The sequence below is a fragment of the Antedon mediterranea genome, chromosome 8 (assembly GCF_964355755.1).
Source record: "Antedon mediterranea chromosome 8, ecAntMedi1.1, whole genome shotgun sequence".
NCBI lineage: Eukaryota > Metazoa > Echinodermata > Crinoidea > Comatulida > Antedonidae > Antedon > Antedon mediterranea.
Genome location: NC_092677.1, coordinates 2,237,006 through 2,252,972, shown reverse-complemented (window position 1 = coordinate 2,252,972; position 15,967 = coordinate 2,237,006). Strand labels below are relative to the sequence as shown.

Genomic DNA, 15,967 nt, shown 5'->3' with positions numbered 1-15,967 from the left:
CATTAATTTTGAAATGTACAATTTATTAAAATTAGCATTCATGTGGGTTTAGTGGTGTAACGCCCACACTATTCATTAACTCCTAATCAATATACATCATTTATTCAACAACAGAACAAAACAACAATTTTGAGTCAACATTTTTTTATTAGTAAAATCCAATATTTATATAATAGTTCCTAGTTCTTGAAAAAACTAATTTTATAATCTGTAAAACTGAATTAACGCCAGAAGACGTAGACAGATTCATGTGATGCCACAACATTTTTAAAGTGATTTAATTTTGGTTAAAGGTTTCAAAGGAGTTTTTTTAAATAAAAGAAATTGACTACTCATTACGAAGGACTTAGCTTAGAAAAAAAAGGTTATATAATTAACTAGAGAGTCAACTACTATGTAATCACAGCTCAAAGAAATATATACATTCATGTACAGTATGTTGTGATTTTCATGTTTTCATTTCAATTCATAAAATATCAGTTTATTTCTATAGTATTACTTAAATAATATTTTTGATGAATATAGCAGTAATTTTGCCCTGTTAGCCTCACTATATTAATTTATTTTATAACCTCATTGATTTTGAAAAAATTCTTTTGGTTTTAGTCATAGTGGTCCAGCCCAATAGTGTTCATTTTTGACTAACATTTTTTTATTTAATGTACAAACAAGAAATTATAATGAATGTAAATAAATAAACAAAATTAAAACGCAAGTTTTTTCATTAGGAGGTAAACATGCATATCTTGTTCTACTCCATGCAAGTTGTTAGCGTCGCCTTGTAGCCTCATCAACAGTCCACCATAAGAAATGTAAGCTGACCTGAAATATACAATCATTTGCATACAATTAATATTATTATCATATTAAAAGGTTGTACAGGTATTTTAATCTGTCAATCAATTATTGTCATTGTTTATTCAATGGAAACATCAAACTATCAAACATTATGTGACAAAAAGTGTGATGCACCCATATATGGACATGATGATGTCATATCACTACCATATTTGGATATTTAACGGTCATATTTGAGCAAATCTCACTTTTTTTGTCAAACTAGTTTTATAGTGTAGGCAGAGCTTAAAGAACTTGGTATATTGATCTCTTTGCAGCTGATAAGGAAGATGGGTACAGGCCAAAATGAGCAAAAACGTGTGCAATTTAAATAACTATGGAAAGACAAGGGCGCATTAAAAACTGGTCTTGTTTTATAGAAGATGACCACCACTCTGTATTCTGCCATGTTCAATATGATGTTAGTTGACGAATGTAATTGTATGTATTAATCTCATCAGTCAAGTTTAATTTTAGCTCATGTTTAACATCTTTAACATAATAATATGCTAGAGAGAGCTAAATTTATTGTTGTCCTTGTATGAACTTTTAAATGAAAATGAGTTTGAAATGATGGTCACGCTAAAAAGGTTTTGCTTTAATAAGCAGTTAATATAAACCTATGTTAATCATTGATGTCATAACCTGTAGTGTTGTAATAATTTATTTTGAAGATTGAAGTTACTGTAGCTAACTCAGCCTAATGATAAAAGTTGTTAAAAACGTGTAAACCCCCAATATATTTATATTTATTTTCTTCACTCTTTCACTTGCTAATTGTGTATACTGTACACGTTAACCATGTGGGAAAAAATAAAGTAGTACAGTATAAGAAATTAAATTAAATTTTAAATGAAAGATAAATATTTACGTATTTGATTTGATTTTCTTTGGGACTTTAGTGTACTGTACAATGATTCAGGATTGTTTCGCCACAAGAATATGTTTCGGTCCACTTTTGGGGGTTGGGTTGTGGGGGGTTAGGGTGGGGCTACTCAAGCCAGCAGCAACCTCAAACTTGCCATGTATCGTCTAGTATTGGAATTAATAAATGTTGTCAAATTGAGGTTCAAGACGTTTCGTCCAGCTAATGGTTCCTCTCAAGATTCCGTCACTTGTTGGCAATCGCAGACTTTGTTGATAATGGCAGTTGAAAAGCTGCAGATAATCAGCTGTTATGGCAAGGCAGTCAGTCGGTGTGACTACTGTCTTACACACACCAGCTAACCACACTGCCTCAACAGCCAACGTCAGTTCACATCTTAGTATGCCGTTTCCCTGCTTTCCTTGCTTCCTAGCTCATCCTCATCTAATCTGACCTTTGGCATCACAGAAGTTGGTGAGGTGAATCTTTTTATTGTTCTTCTAATTATGGTAAATCATGGAGTTACTCCATGGGTAAATGTATTTGATCCTTTTTAAAAAATAAAAAGGATCCCATCACGTTCGGGTTACAGACACTGAACATTAAGGGAAAATAGATGACAGTGAATTAAACAAAATGAAGAAAAGGTATCGACTTAAGACAAACTTAAATAATAAAGTTGATTTTCTATGATAAAAATATATAAAGTTTGTTCCTAAATTATTATTATTATTTAACAAAAAAATCATATAATAATCTCAACTAATGGAAAACCAGTAAAATAACAGTATTACAAAAGAGCTCACATTATGATAAACACAGTTTTAAAATTCTCTTTGAAGTTAAAACCTTTTAAACTAGATAGGTTGATTAGACTCTAAGGAGACTACTTAAATGGAAACAAGAGGCTGACAGCATGAGACAGATGTAATTACAACCACCACAAGTCTGGACAAGCTTTTCACCAGATATCAAATCACTAAACCTGTACAAACTAGTTTGAAATCACAATCACAAATAAAAATGAATGTACATCATAAAAGCTACTTTGTACTATTGTAGGCCTTGTAAGAATATAATCAAAGCAATTCTGTGAAAAATCAACATACAGTACTGTAATCATTTACAAAGTAATAAAACTTAAAGATAAAAGGCAAACGCTGCTCATCCGGGAAAACTATATTATTAGGCCTAAAATAAATAATAATACTACTATTAAAGTATAATACTTAAATAAATTAAAACATTCATAGGGCGCCTGGATGTAATGTAATTTCATCCATTCATCTTTTCATTTCGGAATACCATGGTGACATAATATATCCATAGAAAAAGAGAGAAAAAAAACCCCCCAAAAACTAGAAGATAAAAGGCAAACACTGCTGTGCTCATCTGGAAAAACTATATTATTAGGCCTAAAATAAAATAATACTACTACTAACGTACAATACTGTAATAAGTTAATAAAGAATCTGACAAACAGTAAACCATCAAATAATAATTCAGTTACGCAAGACTAAGACTAAGATTAGCTGACAAGTTAATTCATTTATAACACGTTATAAATTCCACCATCGAGTAAAAAAAAAAGTCTAGATCAACAATTGGTAATAAAAATAATCATATCCTGCCAACTAATAATATTAATATTCAACTTTAATTATTTACAATTCCTAGAAATTTTATCTGAAACAATCTCTCAATAAATATTTGTAAAACTCCTAATCAATACCTCCAGATCGGACGTCGATAAAATCAGTCGCAAAAAATCAGAACCTAACAATTCATAGAATCCAGGATTGTCGAAAAAATATTCTGCTTGCTATCCACACGACAGTAAAAATCAAATGAACATTCAAGGATGTTTTTGTCAATCCTCAAATTATTAGTCATCCAATACAGGCAAGTCTGAACATGTAGTAAACATTAGCCTGCTACTGGTCCACAACAGCATGACTCATATTCTATTTTTAGAGATGAGGTCATCAATTTAGCTTCCAGAAACATCTATAAAATGCTAATCAATAATTATTGTAATAGAATGATCTAAATTGATTTTGGCTTTTCTGAATAAGTTTTTATTATTTCTTTTCAAAATGTTACTGAATATCAATATCATTCTACTGCAGTTACTGCAGTAGCTACATATTTTACTGCAATAATGTATAATTTCATTACAATTAGTATACTACTTTATTCCTATTACAGTATGTATGATTACCAAAAAGAAACTTTTAAATAAATAATTGAAGTAACATGTTAATGAGTAAACAAATTGTAGTTACTGCAGTAGAACAATTTTGACATGGTCACTCAGGAGATAAATTTAGACAATTATTGAAAAAAATAGAATTTCCAAACACAACTGTATGGCAGCCCTACTAAATATTATCACTGTAATGCATAGCTCACCTCATTACATAACAAGCTACGCATTGTGTGATTACATTAATCATCTGGTTAAAACCTATGATGACTAACATAGGTACTGTATTTACGCTCGATAGATTCTTAGTAAAACGCACAATATTGAATAATTATATAGTCAAGATGACAATAGTATTAAGGTTTGTCTCTTTTTTAATCCTTAAAAAACGAAATAAAGAGCTCGATGTGGACTATCGTTGAACTCTAAATCCAACAAAACCGTTCTAAAAAATAATTTATCCACGAGCGATGAGTCACCAAGACATCACATGATCAAGAATGGACGTTGACGAGTCTAGGCTGGGGTCATACGATATATCAATGCATAGACGGCCTGTTTGAAATAATATTAAACTCCTACACTATCGATTATTCTTAAAACTTTATGTAAAAACGGAAGACGTGTTAATTTAAAATAATCTCTTAGGATGTAGAAATGCAAATGATTGTAGTCAGAAAATAATTTCTCCATAATAGAAGCAGCTGCTGCATCGACATCAATGTAAGAAACACAACAATAAACATTCCAATATTGTAGAACTCTATAATTTAAAAAATGAAAATCAACTTTATCGAGAAAATGCTATATGCGAAAAAAATCCAGATAAATCGGAAAAATAATTCAAAGTTTAAAACTTTTTGCACTTACAACGATGAACAATAATTGTCACCTGCCGCTAAGCAACATGTCCCAGTGACAGCTAAAACTTGAATAGCGCAATAAGTACAAACATGTACTATAAGACTTATTGACATAATGATACAAATTCCAAACGTTCCTATTATTATACTTATAATAAATTATGGACTTTCCACCTACTAAATCTGGATTTCCCAATTGTTAGAAAATAGTAATTAAATTTCGCAATACTTTTAATCATATGATTGGATGACAGAGAACAACGCCCAATTGTTGTTTTATACACCAACATCCGGTAGCTTCTTTGTTGTTACATCATTCAAGGATTGCTGGAAAATTTGAAGCCTATTTATTGACTTAAAATTTCCCCAGGTATTATTTTTAGAATGCTGATGCAATCGAAGGGCCTTGTTGCTAAATCGGCCGTTCTACAGTGAACAATAAACAATATTTATTCATAGTAATAAATACTTCTATTTCCATACTTTCATTTTAAAATTAATTATCAGTTATCAGCATATTTAAATAAATAGTTTATGAAAGATTTTATATAGCAATAAAATAAGCTTGTAGTACTAACTAGTGTCTGGTGTAGCAGATCTAGCGGATTAATTCCACATTGTTTTACTTTCAACCTAAAACAACCAACAAAATGCCTCTTATTCTAATTAAAGGGCGTGACAGCAAATTCATTAATAATAGTAATAATAATTTTTGTTTAACTTGGCCTTTTAAGTGGAATCCTATCCACAACAACTGGTAGACTGTTTCATTTCATTTCATTTCATTTATTTCGTCTCACATAATTATAACAAAAAATAACAAACAAAAGAGAGAGACAGGATTCCCAAAAGTGAACTAAATCAAACTATCAAGTGGGTCTCCAGCAAAACAAAATCAATCAACAATAAAATACAAAATTACAACATTAAAAACAACGTGAAGATTAAAAAGTACAAAATATCTATACAAAAGTTACCCTAGACATTATTATTATTATTATTATTGTTATTATTACTGTTATAATTTATTATCACAGATATCAAATGAAGTTTCAATTTTTCGTGGATTAATGGCCGATTAAGTGTTCATAGTTTTTAAATTTTCTTTAACAAAAACAAGCCTCATCATAATCATTACCTACTAAGGTACAAATTACACTTACATGTATGTAACAAAACACTGTCAACATATTGTTGAATTATTTAATAGAAAATATAATCAATAACATTAATACATACAAATGGTAAGAGATTAGAAAACTTGAAAGAGTAAAGAACTTTACTCAGATCATGGGGCAAAAGAACAATTCAAATCTAATACTACTAAACAAATTATTAAAACACCTAAAGGATCTGTTAGCTAGTAACTAGCTCCTTTAATTAATTATAAGTGAAAGTTGGTGAACAATATAATAAGACCACTCTCTAGAGGATCATTCACTCTGCTGACCAGTTTTGACTAAACTCTATGGTCAAACCTAGGAATTTAAAGGATAACATAAAACTACTGACTAGAGGACCATTCATTCTGCTGACCAGTTGCTACTAAACTCTATGGTCAAACCTAGGGGGCATTTTAAAAGAATAACATAAAACCACTTACTAGAGGACCATTCACTTTGCTGACCAGTTGCTACTAAACTCTATGGTCAAACCTATGGGGCATTTTCAATATAACCAACGTCAATGATTGATCATGCTAACTGTAAAATGATGACCCGTTGTTTCCTTATTATCGGGACGACAACGACATCACAGTACACCTCGTGACGTATAGTAGAATATTCTGGAACTTTGCCATTTGGGAAAACACCCAGGTGCGGTATAATTAGACTATGATAGCTATATTACTACCCAAATAAGGTTTAGGTAAATTCCACAGTAATAAAAAAACTAATAATATGCCGACTCGATGAATTACATTGTGTAAAATTATATTTTGGTGGGTGTATGGGTGGGCGTGAATTATAGTAGTCTAATTCAATTTTATTTAATATATTGATTTTACAAGGTAATTTAATGATAGAATACAAGTAATACATTGTAATCTAACTTTTAATTAAAGAAGAGAAATCATGATGTTTTGAAAAATACATTTATAAAATTCATGATCATGATCAGATTTAAAAATTGGTAAATGAATGGTTTTCTCAAACACTTGCCAAGGTTGAACAATGAAAACAATCATTTTAAAACGTCAGACTTGACCAGGAACATAAAAAATGAACAAAACAGCGTCCTATTTGGTTGCGATTATGACTACCAATCAGTAACCAGCAGATGTATTCAAATATCAAAACAAATTTTGAAAACAAATGTTGGCACGGAATGGAAGACATATTTTCTTCGGTTTTCTTTTGAAGCCAAAAAAGAAGTCAGCAAACGCAAGTCACGATCCAGTACACCTGATTACGTGTCAAGTATGGGTGTGTACATGTGTGTCTGGTGTGGGTAGCCTAGCCCACATCATAACGGGCGTGTGTCTGGTCCGAGTAGCCTAACCCACATCCTAATGGGTGTGTGCATGGTGTGTCTGGTGTGAGTAGCCTAGCCCACCACGATTTTTAAAAAGGCGGGGTGGTAATTTAAGACAGGTTTAAGCAAGATTTACTTAAATAAAACAATGTACAGTAACGAATAAAATGTTTGTTTTAATATTTTCAGGAAATATTGCTGACTTTTATGATGATAAAATAACTGACAAAGTGGTGGTGTTAGCACGATATGAATAAGGAAATACCGATAAAAATTATTTTAGAATCTAAGAAGGAAACTATTATGCGTGTGATGAGATAAGAAATCTGTTTTGTTAATCAGAAACATCTGGGAATGAAGTATCAATTATTGCTCTTGTTATATCATTGATGGTGTTGATAAGAGATCATGTCAGAATTATCCTACTGCAGTTACAGCAGTACAGTTACTGCAGTAACTACATTTTTAAAACTGCAATAACATATGATTAGTAATTATAATTAGTTTGAGAATAAAAAAAAAGCATTCTGCGACTTTTTAAATTTAGATTTTCTCTATTTAAAGTATGATATTTTAAAGCGTAAATTAGAGGGTGGGATTGTATGTAGTGTTCACAAATATTGACAATGGGACTATATTCAGACCCTGTTTGATGTATTAAAGAGTGTTAATTATAGAGCCAGACTAAATAAAGTTCTCTGTATAGCAAGGCTTGATAGTCATATTGTCTTGTACAGTTCTTGACATATTTTGTTGGTCAAGGGAAGAAACATCCAGGGTTGATGTGATAGGATGTTTGACAGCAATTCCAATTAAATAAGGTCGGACTACTAAGTCTAGGTATATATACTCAAGTATGATATATTAATTAAACTTTGCCAATCTGGAGTAATATGAAAATCTACTTACAGTTTTGTTGCCGATTCTGTAGTATTCTCGTCGCCCTCTATCCTGTACACTCTTCCGTACATCACATACTCAAAACTCTCCGCCCTCGTCGGTGTGCCATCATCAATAGGGGCGTACTCCCCATCGTCTGGGTAGCCATCTTCTCTTAATGTGGTGGCCAAGACCAAACGAAATTTATCGCCTGAAATACAAAACAGGATATAGTATGGTTAAGTATAGATTATATCTGTTAAAATAATAAATGGCAGAAGCTATAAGTATACATAGCAGATGTTGTATTCCTGGTATTGAATGATACACGTAGTCTACTGATTGGTGATCTTATTGCTCTATACATCCTGATTAAATGGGGATGAACGGAGACAAAAAAAAGCTTGCTCTAACACTAAGAGTTTTCAGGGCCACCGACAAACTTACCAAACTTTTTTAGTTAATAAAAGTTATTTTACAATGATTTTGTTTTAAAAAAGACAAAATAAACTGTATCAAATTAAATCAAAAACCTGTATTTGTTTCTGGTTGACTATTTCTGGTTGACTATTTCTCCATTAAAAGTGCTTAAAATACAGTTTATACAAAATTTTTTAAAGTTATTTTTAAAAACCTACCGTTACTGTGATTGTGATTGAACTAAAGTATTAGAAACTGCTGCCGGTGCTAAGTGACGCACATCATCATACAAATATTTAGAAAAAAACTCGAAAAAGAGACAAAGCTAGAGTGTAGCGTGAATGGCATCATAGAACATGTTAAAAAGAATTTACTTGGAGGATACAGAGAGGCTGAAGAAGAAGTGACTGCTTCAGAGTCATCCTGAGAACAACCACTAAAACAAACCTGTTCTCTATTTTATCACGACAAAAAAACTCTCAGTTTTGGATCTAACAAAGCCAATAGCTAGTTTCAGTACGCATGCTACGTTGTAGTATCGTTTACTACTCAAATAAAAACTAACTTTAACAACTTTCTTTTCAAACCAACAGTTTAAAATTGTCTTTGTCTCTGAAGCTGTGAATATTTAATTCTTCTCGTAATTAAAAATGCGATGTGTGTTTAGATTGCGCCTGTAGAAGAACTGAAAGCAGAAGTACTGGAGTACTAGCGGTGGTAGAAATATTTCTTTTCTTTAAAAGCGTACAAAGTCTAAAATTAAACATTTCCTCAAACATCAGTAACCACTAACTATATAAATAATAAGGATGCTATTCAGATAAATGAAAAAAATCAGCTAATATTGTATAGTACATTTATATGTTTCTGGTACATTTATATGTTTCGGTGGACACCGAACCCTTATTAAGTGGACACGTCTATTATGGTCCCCCTATTAAGGGAATACCTCTATTAAGGGGATACCTCTATTAAGGGGATACCTCTGTTAGGGGACACTGTCCTGTGAAAGGGCCGATGTATGTTTAAAACTGCGACCAACCCCTATTAAGGGGGTAAGGGAAGGTACGGAGAAAAGGGCACTTTTGCTGAACAACAATTTATTAAAAACAGTAACATTGGTCATGTGATTATGCAAATTGTAAACTTACCAAACTCAACTGGATAAAGTTGCGTGTTCACATCCAGAATAAGATCCATTTTAAAACTTTCACTTTCGCAGAACAAACGCGAAACTAAAAACAAAGCAAATAAAAACCTTATAAAACAATTAAAAAGGTAAATTATTACTCATAATGTACATAAGTACATATTGATAATGACATAAATGAGTGATCACAGCAATGAATTTATTTTATTTTATTACCCAAAAAGAATATCATTAAAATTGCAAAAATAGCAAATATTTTTAGTGAAAGTGGCGTAAATCAAACACTCCTACTTGTACCTCTCACCCAACCAACCAAAGAGTTGCTTACTTATATTATTCCTTGTCACTAGTAAATCTTTTTTAACCAATGTGGGTAACTTTGAAGCACCCTCTGAATTAAATAATTGAAGACTGTATACAAAACATATTAAATGCGAGTTTAATTTTAGACATACAGTACATCATGATGCAACACAGTTTATAATTGTCTTTTCCACTTCTTGTAATGTATTGCAATGAATGGTCTACTTTGAAAAGAATCAACTTAAACTAACTCTATAAAAACTTACCATTTTTAATATTGACTTTCTTTCAAATTCAGAAAAGAAACCAATATGTTTAGAATGAATCTGGCACTACACACACTCTTGTAATGTCACTCTGTTCCACTACACACACATACACACACACAACATGTGTTAATGCTACCCACCCTGTCACTAGTACTGTACTACCAAACATGTCTTGACAAGTATCAAACAAAGAGTCCCTATTGGTCAGTTGTTTTCACATGGTATCTCAAGAGGGTAAACAATCTTCTAAATTATACCACCTCAGGTGGAGTGAGAATATAACCTTGTCAGAGTACAGCCCTAGAAAAACCTCTCCTATTGGTCAATTAGTTGCACCAGGGTCATTTTTTGTACACAAAATGTTAAGTTTAGATCCTCCAGCTTGGTGTTGTTTGTGATGTTTAATTCTCAGTTTCTATTTCCTTTGTTTCATTTTACAATGAGAATATCTCTTTGTATTTTTTTGTTATTGTTCATCATGAATTGTTTAAATTGAATACTTCTGTTTTTATAATGTTTCTATTTTAGATTTTTCTAATTAATATTTCATCTGAATTACCATCCTTTTTAGCCTTTGAATATTATTTGAAATCTTCCACATTTTCCTTGGAGATACTGTTTAATCTTTCTGTAGGCCTACCATGGAGTAAAGATTACTCCATGGTAGGCCTATGTAATAAATTGATGTTAGCATGTTTATAAATGCATAGTTTGCCTATAAAGTACATTGAGGTCATATATTTATGTATGTAAATAATTTATCTAATTTGAAATTTGATCTTCAATCTGATATTATAAATAGTGATGTCAACATTTTAATTTAAATATCATATCATATTTCATAAATCTTGTGGATTCAATATACAGTACATAATCTGCAGAGTACTATAAGTTCTAAAGACTAAAGCTCTGTTTACACTATGAAACTTTGTGACAAAAAATGTGATGTGCCCATATATGGACATGATGATATCATATCACTACCATATTTGGGTATATCACTACCATATTTGGCCACATCACACTTTTTTTTTGTAAAACTAGTTTGATATGTAGACATTTTGAGACCTTTAGATAGTGAATTATTTAGGAAATACATTGAAGTCAAGGACCATGTCAAATTATTCTTCTACTGCAGTTACTGCAGTAACGTTATTTTCTTTCTTTATTTACTCTTAAAACCTGCATGCAATTATTTAGCAAGCTCGTTTGTGAGTAATCCCAATTTATCAATACCTCATACATTTTCATGCAAAAGACATATGTACTATTAGTTACTGCAGTAAAGACATATGTACTATTAGTTACTGCAGTAAAGACATATGTACTATTAGTTACTGCAGTAAAGACATATGTACTATTAGTTACTGCAGTAAAGACATATGTACTATTAGTTACTGCAGTAAAGACATATGTACTATTAGTTACTGCAGTAAAGACATATGTACTATTAGTTACTGCAGTAAAGACATATGTACTATTAGTTACTGTAGTAAAGACATATGTACTATTAGTTACTGTAGTAAAGACATATGTACTATTAGTTACTGCAGTAAAGACATATGTACGATTAGTTACTGCAGTAAAGACATATGTACTATTAGTTACTGTAGTAAAGACATGTGTACTATTAGTTACTGTAGTAAAGACATATGTACTATTATTAGTTACTGCAGTAAAGACATATGTACTATTACTTACTGCAGTAAATACTTAGACATGATCCCTAAATAAATAGACATTATTTTTAAATAATATTAATCTTTTATAGCAAAGGATTCACAAACAAGGAAGATAAAAAACATGAACATTTCCAAATTAAAACAAAGAAAGATTTTGTAAAATGACCTGTAATTACTTCCTTCTCGTAATATTTGAAAAAAAATACCAGGAACTAAGCTAGCTATAATATTAATATTTAATATGTAAAGTACTTATGCATTAAACTGTAATGAAGTAAACAATAAGAAACTAGAAACAAAACTAAACTACGCTTTCTATCAGCAATCGACGACGACAAAGCAAACTGAAAACGCAAAATAGTAAATATGTTTTTACTTCCTTGTATTAAAATGAAACAATCGCATAATGGTTTAACTTTTAAGCAATCATACTTAAAATACAATTTAGCCCTATTGATGTTACAGCAGTTATAGGGGACCTGCTGATCAAATTCAGCCCACAGTCAGAGTATACAAATTTCAAATAAAAATACAATTATTCATCAAATCACAATTAAATACTGTAATAGTACAATATGTAGAATGATTTAAGAAAATGCTGAATTTTTTTTTTCATTTTATTTATTTCATCAAGACAAAAACCTGTGACGGAAGCAAACTGAATTGCTGTATACATTTTCTTCACCGTCATGACAGGTGACAAAAAAGACAAATAAGATCATTATGGTGGGTGGGCTGTGCCATTATTTTTTATCATTATTTATTTTAATTATTAAACTTCATGATACATTGATGATACAGTATATAATATAAGTATACATTTAAAATAAATCAACCACCAAAGTTTGATTTATGAAATATAAAAATAATTCACATTTTTTTCGGAGTTTGTAAATTAAATGATTTTCAGTAAAGTTATATTTTCTAATCTTGGTATGCCCAGTGCTGTTTTTTTAAAAACATATTTAAACAGAAATGCTATTATCACAAGGAAGGCATCACATGCAATCATGATGACATCATGACAACAAAAAAACCACTCACTAAATTGATAGATTCATAAATTGGTGCAGCCAATCAAATGTTGCAGACAACATAGACCAATAAAGAAGCTAGAAATCCAGACAGCAACAAAGTAGCCAATCACAAATCACAAAGATTGTGATCATAGACAATGTGGGCTGGGTTGAATTCAATGATGTCATTTTCTATTTTTAGATATTACATCACATGCAAAGCAATAAGGTTAATTCCAGTATGAACAATTAGTTATCTATCTTGTGTGAACATATATTGTTGAAATGTAAATAGTAATATATTTAAAATATTTAATATCCATAGTTAACAAACTGAAAAAACTATAACAAAAGGAATAATAATAGTGGAAATTAAACGCCGTGGCTAAAGATACGGTACCCGGGTACCGTATCCATAGGCCTACTTCTAAAAACTAAAGGTACGGTAATTATAAATTGTACCTAAATATAAAAATCGTTCATAAATATAAAACTCATTCCTAAATTATTAAAAACCTAACACTCTAAATAATCTCTTGTAAATTAAAAACTGAAAAAAAAAAAAGACGTCAAGTAGAGAATTGAACCTCCAAACCCTTAAGCCAGAGCCTCATTACAAGCCCACTAAGCAACCCAGCTGGCTTGCTGAAGACCATTGCAAACCTATTTGATTAACATCTGTCTTACATAGCACCCTCTATAATTACCGTACCTTTAGTTTTTAGAAGTATGGATACGATAATAACGTATATTTAGCCACAACATAAATTAAAACAGGAGGTATAACAATCATGACGACAACTTATTCATTTACCGAGGGGCAATACAAAGATATAAAAGAACCTTTATATTATTAAATATTATTATTATTATTATATTATTATTTATTAACAATTGTTTGGTCATCTTGATTTTTGGTAGTTTTTTATTTTCGCATTTCTCCGCTATGTAATGAAATCAGACGTTCCAACCACAAAGTTAACAATTTCTGGATTTCACATTGATTTGACACGTTTAAATCAGTATTAATAAATAAAAATATACATTTTGGGAAATTTTATTAATATTCGGAAGAGGGTTGGAACATCTGAAATAATAAAATATATCTTTTTTATCGGGCCTGATTTAATAATTTTGCTTTTTTTTTTCAATGTTTTTGCTTAACTTCAAATATAAATTAAATGAATTTTTAAAAACCAGTGTGCAATGGTTGCTGGTTGTTTTGGAAGGGTTGGCTCTGATCCTCTGCACAGTTTCAGGCTGGCTTTGATTTTGAGTAGAGAAACTAGCCTTTTATTTTTTTCATACTAAATAGGCCCATGGCCTAAATAAGTAGGCCTAGGCCCAGCTTTTTTATTTCACTAACTATTCACTGCACTGCCACCACTCACCAGCAATCCAATAATCAAACATCACTTCATGTATAAATTAAATACATAAAAAAAACATTGTTCATGTAGTCAAGGTCTTTAAACATAATTTAGTTTAGTCATACAACACAATATTATTTAAAATGCTAGGATATTAAGCCTTACAATAAGCTAGGCCACTAGGCTAGGCCCACATACCGCAATTCGCAATGCTCACCACAGCGAAATCACCATTCCACTCAATAGGCGTAAACATGGCGGCCCCCATGAATTCAGCATGTCTGGGCATGTTTATGAAGTGTCCTTTGTTTGGAATACTTTTTTCACTGCCATTTATGTCTAAAAAAGAGAATCTTCAGCTTACCTCTGTCAAATTTAACACCATCTGGATCAATATCTTTTACATCGAAAATATCTTCAAATAAAACACCCGACATGTTTGTTAAATCGTCGCGAGATCGACTTCTGCTGGATCGATGTTTTTCGCTTGTAGGCTCTGTAACCAGACGTTCATGCTATAATTGTAATTTTTATACCTTTCAGACCCAAAATTGTATTTAAAATTACCTTTACCTTCTAACTAAAGAAAAGTTAAAATTTGCTTATTATTGTTGTTTATTATAATGTTAATTACTGTTAACTAATATAGTCAATACTATTGTATATGTTGTATTGTATTTCTGGTAATTTAAAAAGTGTCCAAAATAATAAAAGTTGAACAATTGAGGGCTCACTCTTGATTGGTTACATAATAGACAATCAACATGTGTGCCAAAGTAGTATGCCATTATTTAAGTTAGTGGGGTTGGATGGGGTGGTGGTCCCACAAAAAAAGGGCACACCAGGGACTTAAGCGAAATGTAAAGATTAAGATTATAATTATGTGAGTGTCTTTATTTTTTGCCATGTATGTATAATGTAATTAGTGACCTGCTTCTATTGATGCCTATTGTAAATTGTGAATTTGTACACTTATTTTCTTGATAGACCTACTTGGTGATTGTCCTCTTAATTAAATACTCCACAAGCAAGTCTGACAAAGAGGCAAACAAATTCAACTTTACACATAGTGGCTTAGTAGTACTAGTAGTAGGCCTAATGCAGTATAATCTATAAACCTGATTCTCTCATCAATAATAGAAACAATGACTTAATAATTTAATTCAGACAATTTGATAAAGATGGTATAGTAATTAGTGGCATTATTCCATTTGTCTGAATTATACATAATTATTCGTAGACCTTGTACTTCATTATTTGTTTTTGTAAAATCGACCATTTTCTAGCGTATTATACTTGTATGTGCTATACAGTACATCTAAAAATGAATGGATACAGGATAACATGAATGACTGTATATAATTGTTAATATCAATATTATTATGGTATTTGTTTTTTTATCTGTTTGCCGGCACGGTTCCTGTCCGTCGCCGGCAAATCAAATCGAAAGTGAATGTTTCGTTTGCACGACGTGAAATCTGATTGGGCAACTTTTTGAAGCGATCGATTTGACGCTTGTCGCGTGTCGCTAATTCGATTTGACGCTTGTCGCGTGTCGCTTCACGTGCAAATGGTCTGTGTGAAGTTTAGATTGTTGGCGAATTTATATATTTTAAGTATATGCCTAATTTA

At 31.2% G+C, this 15,967-nt stretch overlaps 1 protein-coding gene and 1 long non-coding RNA gene across 2 annotated transcripts; both read right to left on the bottom strand.

Annotated features, from left to right (window-relative positions):
* Positions 1–127: 127 nt before the first annotated feature.
* LOC140056406 (DNA-directed RNA polymerases I, II, and III subunit RPABC3-like) lies at positions 128–14,823 on the bottom strand. The gene is made up of 4 exons (XM_072101771.1): positions 14,700–14,823; positions 9,697–9,780; positions 8,156–8,336; positions 128–822 (listed from the first exon to the last, which is right to left on the bottom strand). The coding sequence occupies exons 1-4, from the start codon at positions 14,770–14,772 to the stop codon at positions 705–707; spliced, it is 456 nt and encodes a 151-aa protein (XP_071957872.1). The 5' UTR covers positions 14,773–14,823; the 3' UTR covers positions 128–704.
* LOC140056407 (uncharacterized) lies at positions 3,754–4,870 on the bottom strand. The gene is made up of 2 exons (XR_011846752.1): positions 4,779–4,870; positions 3,754–4,671 (listed from the first exon to the last, which is right to left on the bottom strand). It is a non-coding gene; the product is annotated as an uncharacterized lncRNA (long non-coding RNA).
* Positions 14,824–15,967: the final 1,144 nt, after the last annotated feature.